The sequence below is a fragment of the Danio rerio genome, chromosome 20 (genome assembly GCF_049306965.1).
Source record: "Danio rerio strain Tuebingen ecotype United States chromosome 20, GRCz12tu, whole genome shotgun sequence".
NCBI classification, from domain to species: domain Eukaryota; kingdom Metazoa; phylum Chordata; class Actinopteri; order Cypriniformes; family Danionidae; genus Danio; species Danio rerio.
Genome location: NC_133195.1, coordinates 50,304,620 through 50,321,667, shown reverse-complemented (window position 1 = coordinate 50,321,667; position 17,048 = coordinate 50,304,620). Strand labels below are relative to the sequence as shown.

At 38.8% G+C, this 17,048-nt stretch overlaps 1 protein-coding gene across 3 annotated transcripts in view; it reads right to left on the bottom strand.

The window, feature by feature from the left end:
* Positions 1-17,048, bottom strand: part of gnpat2 (glyceronephosphate O-acyltransferase 2) — a 30,599-nt gene that overhangs the window by 2,088 nt on the left and 11,463 nt on the right. For 2 of the 3 annotated variants that reach the window (XM_073933698.1, XM_002665777.8), the window contains exons 6-15: positions 14,538-14,613; positions 14,304-14,455; positions 14,096-14,226; positions 12,023-12,246; positions 6,672-6,920; positions 2,117-2,196; positions 1,904-2,044; positions 358-457; positions 182-275; positions 23-84 (exon numbers count right to left, since the gene is read on the bottom strand). In XM_073933698.1, the coding sequence (XP_073789799.1) occupies positions 23-84; positions 182-275; positions 358-457; positions 1,904-2,044; positions 2,117-2,196; positions 6,672-6,920; positions 12,023-12,246; positions 14,096-14,226; positions 14,304-14,455; positions 14,538-14,613 (1,309 nt within the window). Of the gene's footprint in view, positions 1-22; positions 85-181; positions 276-357; positions 458-1,903; positions 2,045-2,116; positions 2,197-6,671; positions 6,921-12,022; positions 12,247-14,095; positions 14,227-14,303; positions 14,477-14,537; positions 14,614-17,048 lie in introns of all 3 variants that reach the window. The other variant, XM_073933699.1, reaches the window with a different exon arrangement.

The following is a 17,048-nucleotide window of genomic DNA, read 5'->3' as shown; positions in this document are numbered from 1 at the left end:
AAAACGAAAAATAAAAACTCACTCAGCATGTCCCATATTCTCTTGACTGCAGATTTATTCACTCTGAACTCGTTCTGGTCATCACTGGAAGTTAGAGAGAAGGATGTACATGTTATAATTGGATATAGTGATGCATCTTTTGTTGCAAGTTTTATTTCGTAGATGTTGTAGCTGTTTTTACACTTTAGTTTTGGTGAGAGCAGACATCCTGAGCAAGGCTGCCAGAATGTTCTTCTGCAGGTCAGAGGATAAACACTCATACGACTGAATGTCACCTGAGATTGAAGATGAATCTGGTTTAATTACTGCGTTTAGAGTTGCTTTACAGAAGCAGTACTTCAAGACAAATCAGCAGACCTGAAATAAGCAGCTTCATGATGAAACTGCGAATGCCGGAGGAAAACATCTTCTCCCTGAATGTCTGTGAGCTCCCTTCACACAGGTATCTGAACACCACCTAAACACACACACACACACACATATTAGTGACTTCTACGTAGCTCAACTCGCATACATTCAAGTAGGAAAGAGGTGGGAACCAGTAGGGATGTAATGGATCACGGTTGATCTATAATTTGTACAGATCTGTGATTCATATCTACTGTTTGGAACACACATGACTTGTGGATTAATACATTTTTTTTATTTGTATATTAATCCTAAATTTGTAACGATTGCAGAGAGATCGCCTTTTGTGTCATTTAAATCACATGTATGAAAGGATTTAGGCTTTCCTGTAAAATATAATGACGACGGAAGAAGTTGTGGTTGGGTAATAAGGATGTGGTGGGTTTCTTAGGTTATTAAAGTTGTTTTCTGTCACTACTTGTTTACCTGCATTAATGCATTCAGTGTAAGCTGCGCGATTAACCATTAAAAGATCAGGATCTCAACACCCACGCAACATAAATTATAATGATGGTGATTTGCTTATGTTTATTAATCCTTCGAATCGCTGCATTCAAATCTATAAACGCAGAAATCAAAAAAAGATTCTGTCTTTAGTCTTTTGAGTTAGTTATGAAGTTTCAAACAGTCAAATTACTCTGAAGTAATAACAGTTTATAGTTTAGATCAGGGGTGTCAAACTCCCTACATAAATATATGTATAATTTATATATTATATATATATATATATATATATATATATATATATATATATATATATAGTTAATTTTTTGATTATTTTTTATTTTTTACACAAATTCAAAGAGATCCGCAGCTCAACAGGGAGATTGCAAAAGAGCAGCTTCTGCTTTAAGCTGAACTGACTGATTATCTACTATTAAATATCTACTTCAAAAATATACAAACAAATGTGAAATACAGTAAAACACCCTAAATCTGTTGAAATGCGTCTATCTGATGGCTGTTGAGTTTGCAGCTGAATATTATTGGGAGATCGCTGACAGGAACAGTGAACAGCTCTGCCAAATGGCGTCTGAAACTCATATGCAACTTTATTTTACATTCTATGACAGAAACACCATTGAGCTTTACTAGATTTTCCTGTATGTGCGTGCATCTGTTATAAATCACTCACGGGACTATAATTTGAACAACTATCCAGATATATTAAATAGTTCACACAATAATACACAAAGAGAGACTTTCACTTCACGCATAGTTTGTGAATGAACCGACTTATATGTTGCCTACTAGTTGCAGACGCGATCATGAGGCTGTTTTTGTGCCTAGTTTGAATCCATCTGGAACTGGAGAAAGTGCGTTACTTCGTTCATTTTAATATAGCATAATAATAATGAAATCCAAAAATTATAGTATTATATTGAGAGTTAATTTTAAGCTATCTCGTGGCCCACCTGTAGGATCGTTGAGGCACAATCACGTCGATATTGTAGCAAACTGAAATGATGAATTTTGTGTATGAGCCTACAATCACCTGGTAACCCTCAATGAAAGGCTGCAGAATGGCTCTGAGGAAGACGATGGTTTCCTGACTGCCGTCTCTCACTCGGATCTCTGCATCAGAGCGATCAATCACACCACACTGCTGTAGCAAACCACAGCCCTCCTCAAAGTCCTGAGACACACATTAATATAGACTGATGTCCTGTGTTAAGCAGCTTTGCGTACTGTATGTTGACTGACTCACCTGAACAGCTTGACCAGGAATGAAGACAAACTCATTACAAAAAAGCTCCAGGAGAAACTTAAAATGATGGAAGACATCATCTGCCAAATAAAGAAATCTACATTTTAATGTTTAAAAGGCACAGTCTTGCTAAAAGTATCATGTAAAGGGGACCTATTATGGCTCTCTTAGCACAAAAAGTAACACAAGTCTGATGTTCCTAGAGTGTGTATGTGGTGTCAGCTCAAAATACCACACAAAAATTGTTTTAGAACTCTTTGAAACTGACCCTTTCATGCTTTAATCCAAACTCTGACATTTTGGTGAATGTTGCTTTAAATTCAAATGAGATTGTGCTCATTGAAATGGAGCGACTACGTCTTGAAACTTCACAGAAAAAAGCTGAAACCACATGGGGACCTATTTTAAGACTCTTGGGAATCTAGCATTTTACCTTTGGAAATTTTCATCTCAAACTCATATATTCATGACACTGACTTTGTAGAAATGTGAATACTGTCATCTTTTTAAAAATTTGTTTATGCAACATATGTCATGTGTATACTTATGTACATTTGATAACTAAGACGATTCCTCCCTTTGTTTTGTTTTTTTGTTTGTTTTTTTGTTTTTTGTTTTTTGAGGGGGTGGGATGGGGCTAATGTCAATTATTTTGTATTGTATTTATTAATATTTTTGTATTATTATTTGTATTGTACTGTGTTTGTTAAAAATCTTATAAAAATGGTAAATAAAACAAAATATTACAAAATGAGATTGTGCTCTGTTTCAAAAGAGGGCGGAGCAACAAATGCTTACGTGTCAGTATAGTGGCAGATTCAAAACAGGACTGTAATGTTATCACTGTGGAAAACTGAAAATGTGAAGTGTCTCAGAAGAAGGCAGCGTTTATTTTAAAATCCTAGTGTTTTTTAGGGAATTTATTGTGTCTTGATGAATTGCTGATGAATATATTACTCTTATTTATATGCGTATTTGAGTGATTTTATTATTATTATCTATTGTATTATTACCCATACCTGTGGCATTATTGTCGGGTATGTGTGATTTGGTAAATAAAAAATGTATTCTGTATAAATGCAGTCAGAGATGAGAAGGTAAATTAGAAGTGCAGCATTAATGTCACAATGAGGGTAGATTTATGGAAGCAAGGCCATAAGGACACTTGCATTCTGTTCTGTAAGTCATGATAAGGCACACCTGCATGTACGCCCACACTCATTTGTAATGACTTCTAAAAAAATATGAGTACCCATGAACTTCAGTTAAACTTACAGTTGACAGCTCAGTGGAAAGTGGACAAGATATATTGTTTTTTGGCTGAGTCATCGCTTTTGAAACAGGAAGGAAAGACCTTAACTGGACATGGGTAAGACCCCTGAAAGACCCTGAGACTTTATTGGTGGCGGTCACCTGAGAGATTTAAGATCCCATTAGCGGAGAAGCTAATGGAGGTGTGTAATGTGTAAGTTTGGGTTTAGTATTAAGACACAGAAATGCATTTAAACTGTGTGCAAACCTATGTTCGGCAGACACTCAAACTACCTGTCTTTGTTGTTACTGATGCTGCAACAATAAACTGCTTCGCCTAAAGACTTCGGAGATCTCAGACTTAGTCATTTTTTTGAAAAGTTTGACTTAGAGACTTAGAATATTTTGCAGACCAGAATATTTTTTCCACAACACTAGTTGCAGATATTATCTTTAACAGGTGAAAACTCTAATGGCTGATGGATGCTTGTCACTCAGGGCTGTTAATGCTAATGAGATCATCACTAATGGGCGGGGCTTTCACCCCTCTGATGACACATAGAAAGGCAGAATGTCAATCAATCTGAAAAAAAAATGCTGAAGTCAGATATTCTGCTTTGAAAATGTGCGTTACGTGCCGAAACGTTCCTTGTTTTGGTCTCTATAACCAGCCCACTGCCATTTTAGCCAATTATATTACAGCACCCCGGGTTGCCTAGGTGGAAAACCGCAAATTTAATTCATTCATTCAGAAAGGCTCTCAAAGCATGTATCCGTAACCAAAATGTGACCTCTGGTGGACAGGAGCAGACTCCGAAATGAGACGCAGATTCAGAGTTCCACATGAGGTGGTTACTAATTAGCAAATAATATAAATCTTACGGACATAAACATTAGGTGAGCAGCAGTGTTGGGAAGTAACTAGTTACATGTAACAGAGTTGTGTAATTTAATTACAAAATAAAAGTAACAGTATTTTTTACAGTTACTGAGAAAAAATGTGAAAGTAAGTTACAGTTACTTAGGAAAATGTTAAAGATTACAAATGGGGTTACACATAAAAATGTTGAATAATCTGTTGCTTTGCCTGTTTTTGATATGCACGATGCCTTCTGCTTAGGCCATTAAATCGGTGCTTTTCTGAAGCTTTTGATTGGTTTTACGTTTTGATTGCGGCGCACCACGTTTACCAGTTACGTTAATCCTCTCTGCCGCAGAAAGGATTAGATCAAATGTAATCAGTTACCTTACTTTTATAAAGTAATTGAAAAGGTAAACTACTAGGGTAATTTGTAATCTGTAACCTATTACATTTCCAAAGTACATCCCCAACACTGGTGAGCATGTTACATTGTAACCTCGTGTCTTAACAACATGCTACGTGACGAGATTTGCAGTGATAATCAATCTGGCTGTTTGCACCAGATGAAATACGACAAAAACATTTAAATACAGCCATTCAGAAGCACAGAATATACATGCACTCACGAAATGGTAAAGTTTGTAATCTAATTAATACATTTTAACCTCTTTAACATTATTAAATGTGGCTGCTGGATCACTGGTGTGTGTGAAGGTTTACACTGGGTCACAGTTCTGAAGTTCAATTTCAAATGGTTTAATTTTAAGATCTGAGGTTAACTATCTGCTGCTGCTTTCAGTAGTATGACAATAAACATCATGTAAAATGGCATTCAAACGCACATTATTAGCATTCAACACAGAATAAAGTGTACCTGAGGTGACCATTTTCAGTTTTCTTTTTGTTCACCTGTGAGAAATAAAAGCCATTTCTAATATATTTGTTTGAGGTGTTGGTTAGGACAAAAACTCTTATATGCCATTGCTTTATTTTAGAACACAATTTAAAGGGCCATGAAACCCCCTCGTTTCAGAAGGGTGTTTTCACACCTCTACTTTGGAAAAAGTCAGAAAAGTGGGCGTGTCCAGCTTTGTTTAGGGGGGAGTGTCAGAGGAACTAAAGTGGGAGGGTGTGGGAGTGTCTATTTGGGCGCGCTGACTTTCAGAGTCAAAACACACACACACACACACACACAGGGGACAAAGTGATTGTGTTGACATGGACATCTGCAGTCGAATTATTTGCCAAATTATTAAATGGTGGACTTTAACTGCAGTTTGGCTCTTTCATTCAGGGAAATCATTTATGTCCCTCGCGACAAACGAGATATTTGATTCGAGGAACTGCTCTAAGCGTGTATTTTTCATGCAATGTTTAATACCGCACGGCGAATGAGAGAAAAAAAACTCAGCATTTCCCGGAAACTTAGAGGCACACGGCAGGTAGCGTCAGAAAGCCGCGTGTGTTATTCCGGTCACAAAATGTGGCGAAAATCCTACACAAGGTTAAAGTTTGGTTGTAGTGCTAACATGTTTACACTCGGTGCAATAGTTAACTTAGTTCGATACGAACAAACTGAATAAACAAAGAGCACTGGTCGCTCACTTACCAAATCTGTAGAGACAGGACAATCACCAGCAACTAGAGCCGCGTCTTTATTAAGAGAAGACTACAAGCGAATCCGGATCTCAGCGTTTGTAGATGAGAACAGCTCTCAGGTAAACAATAATCCTCCTTAGACACGTAAGTTATTGTTGTCGAGCGTCGCGTACACTGTTAATCCACGCGTGATCCAGATGAGCTCTCACAGAGAGAAAATGAAAACAAAACTTAATGGCAGCAAACTATAAAAGCAACACTTCACGCTTGTTTTGCCAACACAACGTGGTGTGTCTGTCGTCTAAACACTGTGACAATAATGAATATTAATGAAGTTGCACAATAGAGCGCGCTGATTGGTTTGAACCAAGCCTTACTCATGCATTAATGCATCACACTGTAAGACGTAATAAGACACACTCTGGCACAGACGCCCAGTCTGCACGCTGGAATACACGCTATTATGTCATGACCGTGACGCAGCTTCAAAAATTTGTTTCAAACCGGAAGTACGAATTTGCTTGAAATAAAGCAAAAACAACCAATTTACACTTTTTAGTGAAATATAGGTGTCCTAATAGTGTTTTTAGCAGTGTGGGACACATATACGACTGTCAACAGCTCAAAAAATGTGTTTTGGTGTTTCGTGACCCTTTAAATAAGCCTTTAGGGTCGATAGTCAGACTCGCTCCTGTTGGTCCTCAATCTGGCAACCTGTGTTTACATTTGTTTTGGTCCATGAATGCAACACCTACTTCAACCACTGGGTGTCAAACTTACATACTGCACATTTTAAGAAAAATCACTGTAGTTGACTTCCAGTCATGCTCTCATGATTCTCACCTGTCCTGCTGCTTACAGCTTTTGCCATAGCGACTGCTACCATGGCTGGCCGTGTGAACACATGTACTGCTTGATTCCTGTAGGAGGCGCACATGAGCACAGCAGCAGCACGTCTGAACACGCTCTCCTCTTGAGTGACAGGACCTGGACCCACCTCCTCCACTAAGAAGACACGCCCCCTCTCACAGCGCACCACTGAGTAGTGCAGGGTCAAGGTTGATGACATCACTTCAGAATCCGACAAGTGCTCTTAAAAAGCAAAGCAGAGGATGGTAAGTTTTTATATGTCGACTTATTATATTCATGTATGTATGCATGTGTATGTATATACAGTTGAAGTCAAAATGATTCTCCCTCCTGTAAATTTTTGTTTCTTTTTCGGATATTTCCTAAATGATGTTTAGGAGTAATGAATTTTTCACAGTATTTCTTATAATATTTTTTCTTCTGGAGAAAGTCCTATTTGTTTTATTTCAGCAAGAATTAAAACAGTTTTTAATTTTTTAAAAAACATTTTAAGGCAATATTATTAGCCCCGTTAAGCAATATTATTATTATAATTGTCTACAGAACAAACCATCGTTATACAATGACTTGCCTAATTACCCTAACTTGCCTAATTAACCTACACTGTAATAAATTCCCAGAATTTCACAACATTGCTGTAATTTTAGACAGTAAATTACATTACTGACACTTTACAGGATTTAACTGTTAAATTTTACGTATTCAGAATTATATTGTGAAATAAGTAAGGCTGGCATCATGATTACAGCAAATTACTGTAAACATGGCTATATCTTTTGCACCTTAGTTATAAGAATTGAAACACCATTAATACTTTATTCAACATATACATCAATACACAATAACTTTTTATGCTAGTACAGGCAGTTTTTTGATATTTAGAAATCTTTACAGAATTATTGTTTTTATGAAGTACCTCAGAGTAATATACTGTGAATTTACATACAGTACCTTACAGTGAAAGTCATGCAATTATTAGCCAGTAATTTACTGTAAATTTAAGATAAAATATTTTAGAGTGTGGTTAAGCCTTTAAATGTCACTTTAAGCTGAATACTAGTATCTTAAAAATTTCCAGTCAAATATTATGTACAGTCAATCATCGTAAAGATTAAATAAATCAGTTCTTAGTTAATGAGTTATTAAAACCATTATGCTTAGAAATGGGTTGAAAAAATATTTCAGTTAAACAGAAATTGTGAAAAAATATATGGGGGCCTAATAACAAAAAAAAATTTAATTAATAATAATTAAACTAATAATAATTTGTTTTATTTTTAAAATTTCTGATAACATTTGTTCAAAATTTCAAATGAAAATACTGTAAATTATAGCTTTATTTATTCATTAAAGGGTCATGAAACCCCCCTCTTTTGGTTCAAGTCTACCTCAGAATTTTTCAAAAAATGCTTCATTATGGGCGTGGAGCGCTGCTAGCAGAGGGAGGAGTGGGCGTGGCGAAATAGGGCAGTGAACAACTGTTGTCAGTCGGTTCACAAAATGAGACACACCATGAGGAGACGCATGATTTAATAGTTTACAAAGTTAAAATGCTAAGAAATAAACAGTAACAGTTTTCATATACACATCCACAACTTATATCATTATAAGGATAGCAGTGCAGCAGGTCTCTTGCCCGGTCTATTCCAACCATTAGCCCTGCTGGTAATCTGGAGACTTTAAACATAGGCGAACACTGTAGCACAGATATAGGTGATGTGTCTATATAGGAACGAACTCAAAGTCTCCAATTCTCGTACAGGTCTCTCGACAAAAATGCTTGCTGCACACAAATAGCTTTGCTGTATCGGCCCTGACAGCATCGTGGGGAAAAACATGCAACAAACCCCATGGATCATGGAAACAAACACAAGCAACCCTTCATAAATGGCTAAATACTGCGTGCCGCATGCGAACGTGGTCTCACCCAGTCATTCTCACAGTCTCACAGCATGGCTGATCTGCCTTGCCTTCAGAAAGCACGTGCTCTCGTGAATAATTAACAAGCAGGCTCTTCTCATACGATAAGAAAACTTTTCTATGAATAATAATGAGAAACCGATGCCTCATCACTCCACTAGCAGATTATCGATACGTCACCATATTGATCCTGCTCCAAAAATTATTTTAAACCCGTAAGCTGAAATTAACTGACAACCTTGCTGAAGGCTGGTTGGCTGGTTTTAGCTGGTCGACCAGCCTGGTTTTAGAGGGGTTTTGGCTGGTTTCCAGCCATTTCCAGCGTGGTCTTAGCTGGTCAGGCTGGAAAATAACCAGCTAAAACCAGCTTGACCAGCCTGGTTTAAGCTGGACGTAGCTAGTTTTGGCTGGGCTTCCAGCCTGGCTAGGCTGGTCAAGCTGGTTTTAGCTAGTCATCTTCCAGCCTGACCAGCTAAGACCAGGCTGGAAACTAGCCTGGAAATGGCCAAAACCCCTCTAAAACCAGGCTGGTCGACCAGCTAAAACCGGACAACCAGCCTAGGCTGGTTTAAGCTGTTTTTTCAGCAGGGAAAAGCACAAAATTATCCAGTTTTCCCCACAATTAATGCACACAGGTGCTAACGTTGTCTTAACTAATGCTCAACACACAAATCTGTTAACATCTCAAAAAAAAGTACTCGAGGTGTTCGCGTGGGTTTCCTCCAGGTGCTCCGGTCCCCCACAGTCAAAAGACATGAGCTAATAAGTTAACTAAATAAACTTAGGTGCCGTTTACATTAACACGTTTTCGTTTTAAAACACATGCGTTTTTCTATGGTTCCGCCATCCGTCCACACTACGCCGGAGTTTTCGAGCCCCAAAAACGGAGCGTTTTGGGAACACTGAAGAGGTTGTTTTCATTCTAAAATGCTGCTGCTCCATGTAAGTGTGGATGGGGGGAAAACGGAGACATTTGAAAACGGAGACAGGGCTACAGACATTCTGATTGGAGGTTTTTCCCAATATTAAGTAGCCAACACACAGTTCTGTCTTACATCCTCTCCTTGCAAGTTCAGACTTCGAGACTTCAAACTCTTGAGGATATGTCGGGTAAATCTTCAAAGGAGACAGTGTACTTTATAACCTCATTCGCATCACCCTGGCTACGCTGTTTCACTTTCTCAACAGTAAAACCAAGACATGATATAAGGAACTGCCTATTTTCATTTTGATATTAACTTAACAGACAGCAGAAATGTTGAGGCGTCGTGTAGCTGCATATTTATATAAGCGTTGTCTTCACTGGGGCGAGGCAGTGGCGCAGTAGGTAGTGCTTTCGCCTCACAGCAAGAAGGTCGTTGGGTCGCTGGTTCGAACCTCGGCTCAGTTGGCGTTTCTATGTGGAGTTTGCATGTTCTCCCTGCTTTCGCGTGGGTTTCCTCCGGGTCCTCTGGTTTGCCCCACAGTCCAAAGACATGCGGTACAGGTGAATTGGGTAGGCTAAATTGTCCATAGTGTGTGAATGTGTGTGGGTTGCGGCTGGAAGGGCATCCGCTGCGTAAAAACTTGCTGGATAAGTTGGCGGTTCATTCCGCTGTGGCGACCCCGGATTAATAAAGCGACTAAGCCGACAAGAAAATGAATGAATGAATGAATGTCTTCACTGTATGCATATTTATAACAAATCGGAGCCTATAACATCACTGCCTCCTTTCATTATCATTGAAAATATTAAAAAAACATACCCTCTCTTTTGATGAATATCAGTTTTAATAATCAATAATTGCCATTATAAAAGTATAACGTGTCAGGGTTCTGCCACTCTGGTCTTGTAAATTCTTGTTTTGGTGGCAGATCTCGGACACTACCCATGTCTGGTCCTGTTTCTTTTTCTGTGCGCGCGCGCCGTCGTGGGTGTACTCGTGTTTGTGTTTTCGTCTGTCTGCAGCGTGGTGTTTCATTCCCAGCGTCTCAGTCTAGTTGGTTTCGGTTCTGGTCGGCGCTGGGATGAAGCATGCATGCTGTGTGTGTAAGCGCACTATGAGTGTTTTCATTCATCGTGTGCTCATGTCTTGCGTCTGTTGTCAAAGCGCGTGGCTACGTGTACATGTGTTGTGCTTGTCTTGTCATGAACATGCGGTTAATGAGTTCTCTCATTGGCTGCATGTTCTTGTCCTGTTTTATGTGAGCGCATGGCTTGTGTTGTCTCTCTGTGTCATGCACTCTCCCGTCTATTGTCTAGTCCCACCCTCCTTGTTTACTCATTATTAGTTTGTCATGTTCACCTGTGTGTCAATTTACTTTTGCTTTATAATCCCCTCATGTTTTTAGTCCTGTGCCAGTTCGTCGACGATGGTTCCCTGTCCTGTTGTGTCCAGCCCTGTCTTGTCCTGCCAGTCCAGTCAAGTTTGTTTCTGCCTTTTTATTCATGTTTTCCCCTTCGGGGTAGTTTTGTTTTGCCTTTTGTTTTTATTTGTATTTTATAATAAATAATCCTACATTTTTCTGCAATTGGGTCTTCGCTCTTTTTTTCCCCTCACCGACCGTGACATAACGTACATTAAGTTTATGCAATATGGGAAATAAAGGCGAGCAATCAGTCAAAGTGCAGAATCAGTGTCCGCGGTTACGTTAATTAATTATTAACTTATCTTTGCGCTCAGACAAAACAGGTTACCTGAGAGCAAGTAATAGATTCAAAAGACCAAAGTCTGGGAATATGTTGTTAGTTATAGACAGGATAAATAAATTCACGTTTAACAAATATAGTGAGATTAGATCTAGCGATAGATCCTTGATGAACTGTCCGACGTGCACAGCTCTCATATGGGTAGATGTGCTCAAAGCACACTGCATTGCATGCCAGTGTGTGTGTGTGTGGTCACGTGATGTGCGTTTTCAGCAGTGTAATGTAGACGCAGAGTTGTTCAGAAACACTAATGTGGAGGCGGATCATTCAACGCTGTTTTAAAACTAAAATGTATTAGTGTAAACGGGGCCTAAATTGGTCGTAGTGAATGAGAGTGTATGGGTGTTTCCCATACTGGGTTGCAGCTGGAAGGGCATCCGCTGTGTAAAACATATGCCGGAATAGTTGGCGGTTCATTCCGCTGTGGCGACCCCTGATAAAGAAGAGACTAAACTGAAGGAGAATGAATGAATGAATGAATGAATGAATGAATGAATGAATAAACCATTTTAAGGCTTAGACAACAAACAAACTATTATGTTTGGAAGCATGTAGGACAAAATCTTAAACAGAAATTAGAGAAAAAATACACAGGGGGGCTAATAATTCTGACTTCAACTGTATATCCTGCACTAAACTAGTCATATTATATGTAGCATTATGTATTCTGTTACAGGGCTTATTTATGGAAAGGCATATCTGCATGCGCTCTTACTGGGCCATCTGACACGGGCTCCAAACCGCAGGGAGATTCTCCTCAGCCACAGGGTTTTCTGGGTCAGCAGATCCAAATCAATGCCCTGGAGGTTCTGGAGGAGGATCACAGCCATCAGGTTCCAGACGCTCAGCATCGCGTTTCTCTCCTGCAAACGGATGATCATGTGGGCAAGACCGGACACAAGGTCCTGCGTCTCCTTATTGGGCTTCATGGGAAGATCTCTGTTAGTGAAACACAATCAGAAAGAGTCTGCTGTAATACGAGCTAGTGATGGGCTGTTCTTGAATCAGGGTTTCTGCAGATATCATAATGTCAAATTTAAGACTTTTTAAGACCCTTTTAAGACCATTAAGTATTAAATTTATGACCTATATCACAATATCAAAAACACGCATACACATAAAGACAAAATGCTAAATCACAAAATTAGTGGTAAAATAATTGTATTCAAATTGAACAGTACTAAAGACAGGTTAGATGCCACCTGGGACTCCACTTTTGCCATGGTGGTTTTTTTTTGTTTGTTTGTTGTTGCTCTGCACAAGACTTTTGGCCAGCGGAGAAATTAAAATGGTCGTGCCCAACTGAGTCTGGTTCCCTCAAAGTTTTTTTTCTTCACTCCCATCAGGTGAAGTTTTTTTTTCCCTCTCCGCTGTCGCCACTGCCTCGCATGGTTCAGGATTGGTAGAGCTACGCATCGATGAATTTGCTCTTCAGTGTTTGAACTCTCAGTAATGATTAAATCACACTGAACTGAGCTAAACTGAACTGAACTGAACTTAAACACTAAAACCTGAACCACACTGTTCCAGTTACTATGACCATTTATGTGAAGCTGCTTTGACACAATCTACATTGTAAAAGCGCTATACAAATAAAGCTGAATTGAATTGAATTGAAAGTTTTAACAAACTTATCCCTCAGGTGTTTCCAAACCTTTGCAAAAACTTTCTTCCTTTCCTACTGTTGTTACATTTTCTAGCCAAGATTTATTAGTCATCTGGTACTCCCTATGATCACGCATGGACGAATCGTTAATATGTCTGTACAGTCGCACCTGTTTCAGACAAAATCTCTTCAAAGTGTTTCATATTCAACTCAAATCAAACGCGGCACGAACTGTTCACTTGAGTCTCAAAACATATCGTGAGCTCCGCCAGCCGAAATCAAAGCGAACCTCCGCAAACACAGCAAAGATGTCACGCACGCACTCAGGCTAGTGGATGCTGGTCTTATTTGTAGTTGTAATACCATACATTACAATTGGACCAGTGAAATAAAGAACTACAACACCACGAAAACATCTAAAATGAGCATAAGGTGTAGTGTTACATGGACATCGGAAAAATAAGACCTGTGCAAAATATTTAAGACCTCGAACAGCGATTTTAAAGCTTTTTTAGGCCTTAAATTTCGATTTTTAAAATTTTGACTTTTTGAGACTTTTTAAGACCCCGCGGAAACCCTGTTGAATGATTTGTTCATTTTGATCAAATCTTTTATGTGACTCAGAAAGATGAGTCCTTTCAGGGATTAGCTCCTTTTTAGAGTCTTCCATCGGGTTTGAGTCGTTCATTCATCACGTGAAAAGCTGCTTTTATTCTAGCCGAAATTAACCAAAGACTTTATTTAATAAGAAAAAAAGAAAAAAATATTACAGGAAATACTGTGAAAAATTCCTTGCTTTGTTAAACATCATTTGGGAAATAATTTTTTTTTTTTTTTAAAGTATAATAACAATTCTGTGTGTGTGTGTGTGTGTGTGTGTGTGTGTGTGTACACGTGTTTTTGTGACATATCAGGACACAAATCTGTATAATGACACGGGTATGACACAGGTATTACAAAAAGGAGGTGAATTGGTGACGTCCTCGTTTCTCAAAATGCTTATAAATCCCACAGAATAAGTTTAATCAGAGAGTAAAGCTGCACAGTCTCCTGTGATGGTTGGGTTTAGGGGTGGGGTGAGGGCAATATAATATACGGTTTGGACATTATAAAATGAATGGAAACCTATATAATGTACCCACTTTTCACAAAAACAAACGTGTATGTATGTATGTGTGTTACCTGGGTACCAGATTGTACTGTCTGAGGTTTATCTTTCCTTTCAGCAGATCTCTCACAGACAGCGGCTGGCCGAAACACACATGCATGCAGCCGTAATCGTCATTCAGCACCGTCCTGGCCTTCAGCAAACCCTGCAGATCCACAGCAAGAGCTCAGCACAAGGTTTACTGCTTCACACGCTCAAACACTTGGTTTTATCAGCCTGTACCCCTGTGGTCTCTCTGGGTTTGGGCACCCCGAGCAGCTCATGAGCCAGAAGGGACTCCTCCAGCACACGCTCATAGCTGATGCTGATGGGAACCAGGCTGATGTCAAACACCTCTCCTTTAAAAAACGGCTCCAACACCATGTGCATCATTCCTGTTAGGATACAGACACCATCTGAGGACAGAGCGCATGCAGAACTAAGCATTTCCGTACATAATTAAAAAAAAAATCTTACCTAGTTTTGGTGTGAGAGATTTCAGCGTTCTACTTCGTAATCCTTCAACGTAAAACTCTAACGGAGCATAACCCGTCTGCATAAAAACACCAAACGGTGAGTATCAGCGCTGTATTTTTATTTTTTTATTTGCTATGTTTTAAGTAATATATACATTAAGAGCTTCAATTTTATGTTTTTTTATAAGGTTTTTAGAAAAAAAAAAGATTTTGCAAAAGGACATAATCCACTTTGACTTCAGACTTTATCTCTATCAGATGCATTAAATTGAACAAAGATAATATATTACACAGCAAAACAGTTTATAACATTGATAATAACAATAAATACTTCTTGAGAAGTAAATCAGTATATTAGAATGATTATTGAAGGATCATGTGACAGACTGGAGAGATGATGCTGAACATTCCTATATGAGGAGGCTGCAGACCTGGAGCCGGACAGATCTAAGGCTGAGGCCAAGTAGGTATCAATGCAGCCTGGAGACCTTCAAGTTGGAGGGATTACATCACATGTAGGACTGGGTTAAAGGTTGGTGTATGTAGACATTAATAAAACACAACAGGTTACTATGAGGTAGGGTTTAAGTTAAGTTACGTAGTGTCATGTACAAGACATTAAAGAAAATGAAAACTCCAGCAGGTTTGTACAGCCCACTTGGAGCAAAAGTCCCACCCATTTGGAGCTGACCAGCCTATTCGGAGCTGAATCCCACCTCCATTTATACCCTTCTCCAGGCAGTTTCACAGGACAGTTTTACACTTGTGTTGTTCCTGGTGTGTCCAGTAGGGGGAGACAAATATACAGCCAAATAATACATTTGAATAAAATGCGAAGTTAACACTGGAGCTGGAAAATAATACTGAACAATATGTTTTGACTTTCAAAGTTTTCCAAGTTTTTCTGTGACGATTGGGTTTAGAAGTAGGGGTGGGTTAGGGCCATATAATATGTGATTAAGACATGATGAATTAAGACACTCCTGTTTTCCCCAGGAATCTCCTGCATTTCAGACCCATCTCCCGCCACCCTCCCGTTTTGTCATTTCTCCTGGGAAACTTCCGTAATTTCACCCTGACCCAGTCCTCAGCTTATTCGTACAGTCTGTAAAACCCCTGGTCACCAACTTTGGTGTAGTGTCCGATCACAGCGTGCACTAAAAATAATAAAGCCTGCACTAAATTCTTACTCTCACAGTTACTAACACCACAGCACAGCTACTAACCCGGTTCAGCAGTGTTATTCAGACTGTTACGTCCTTTTAGATGTAAATATTAAACTAGGAGTAGATGACATAACATACAATAGTTTAATGTGTGTGACAAGCGGATCGAGAAAGAAATGAACTGAAACCAAATATCACTGCAATTGTTTATTGCCCATACTTCCAGTGAAAATATATTATACAGTGAAAGAAAAATATTTACAATGATTAAATGATGAATTTCCTGGGGGGGGAGGATGTAGTTAAATTTGCTTAAATTAAAGAAATAAATATAACAAAACTCAGTAACTGTTTTCAACAAACTAAACTAAAAATGAAAAGAAAAATATGAAAAGAAACATCTTCCATGTACCAAACGTCTTAACTAAACTGCTCTAACTAAAAACAAAACATACAGAAAACAGCACATTCTCCTGAAGCTAGTGAACTAATACAAAATATGCATCTCAGTGTTTTATATGTATACCGCGCGACTTACTCACTCCTACACCTCTCCGAGGCATCACTCAAACATGTCAGTTAACTGGACAAGTTTACAAGCAAACACATTGCATTATCAGATCTCAAACTTTAAACAAGAGCATTAGACACAAGCAAACACATTCTCTCAGACTAGCCCTCGCAAGAGAGACATCGCACATCACACATCGTTCTGTGTTTATTGTATCCATCAATTAACATGAGAATTTCTCCTCTTTAATGAGTAGGATATAAAAAAAATTCAAGTTTAATGTTTTGATAACTTTGTGTTTAATCACAGCTCGCGATGCAGATGTGTGCGTCGTCTGTTATTAGAGACTGACTGTAATTTAATGTACTATAAAGATGTGATTTATAATTTCATTTTCATAGGACAGTTATAAGTGAAGTTTATTTATAAACAAATTTCGAGAGGATCACGTGCTTATGATTGTTCACAGCTGTTCCAACTTTAGCTAATGACTGATTATCCTATCAGACAATCCGTAACTCACTATAAATAACCAGACTTTTCTCATCTCAATATCTTCGTCTTGAAGAACCCCCCGCCCCCGCCCCCACCCCACCCAACCCTACTTTCCCTCCTTTCAAACGGGCGTCATGGTGGCCAGCGATTAGCGCTGTTGCCTCACAGCAAGAATGCCCCTTTCCAAACCAGACGGCATTTCTGTGCGGAGTTTGCTCTTTCTCCCCGTGGGTTTTCCGGTTTCCTCCCACAGTTCAAAAACAAGCACTCTAAACAATTAATCCAAATACTTTAGCTAAACTCTGAGTACACCTTTCAGCATCCATATCTGACACTTAGC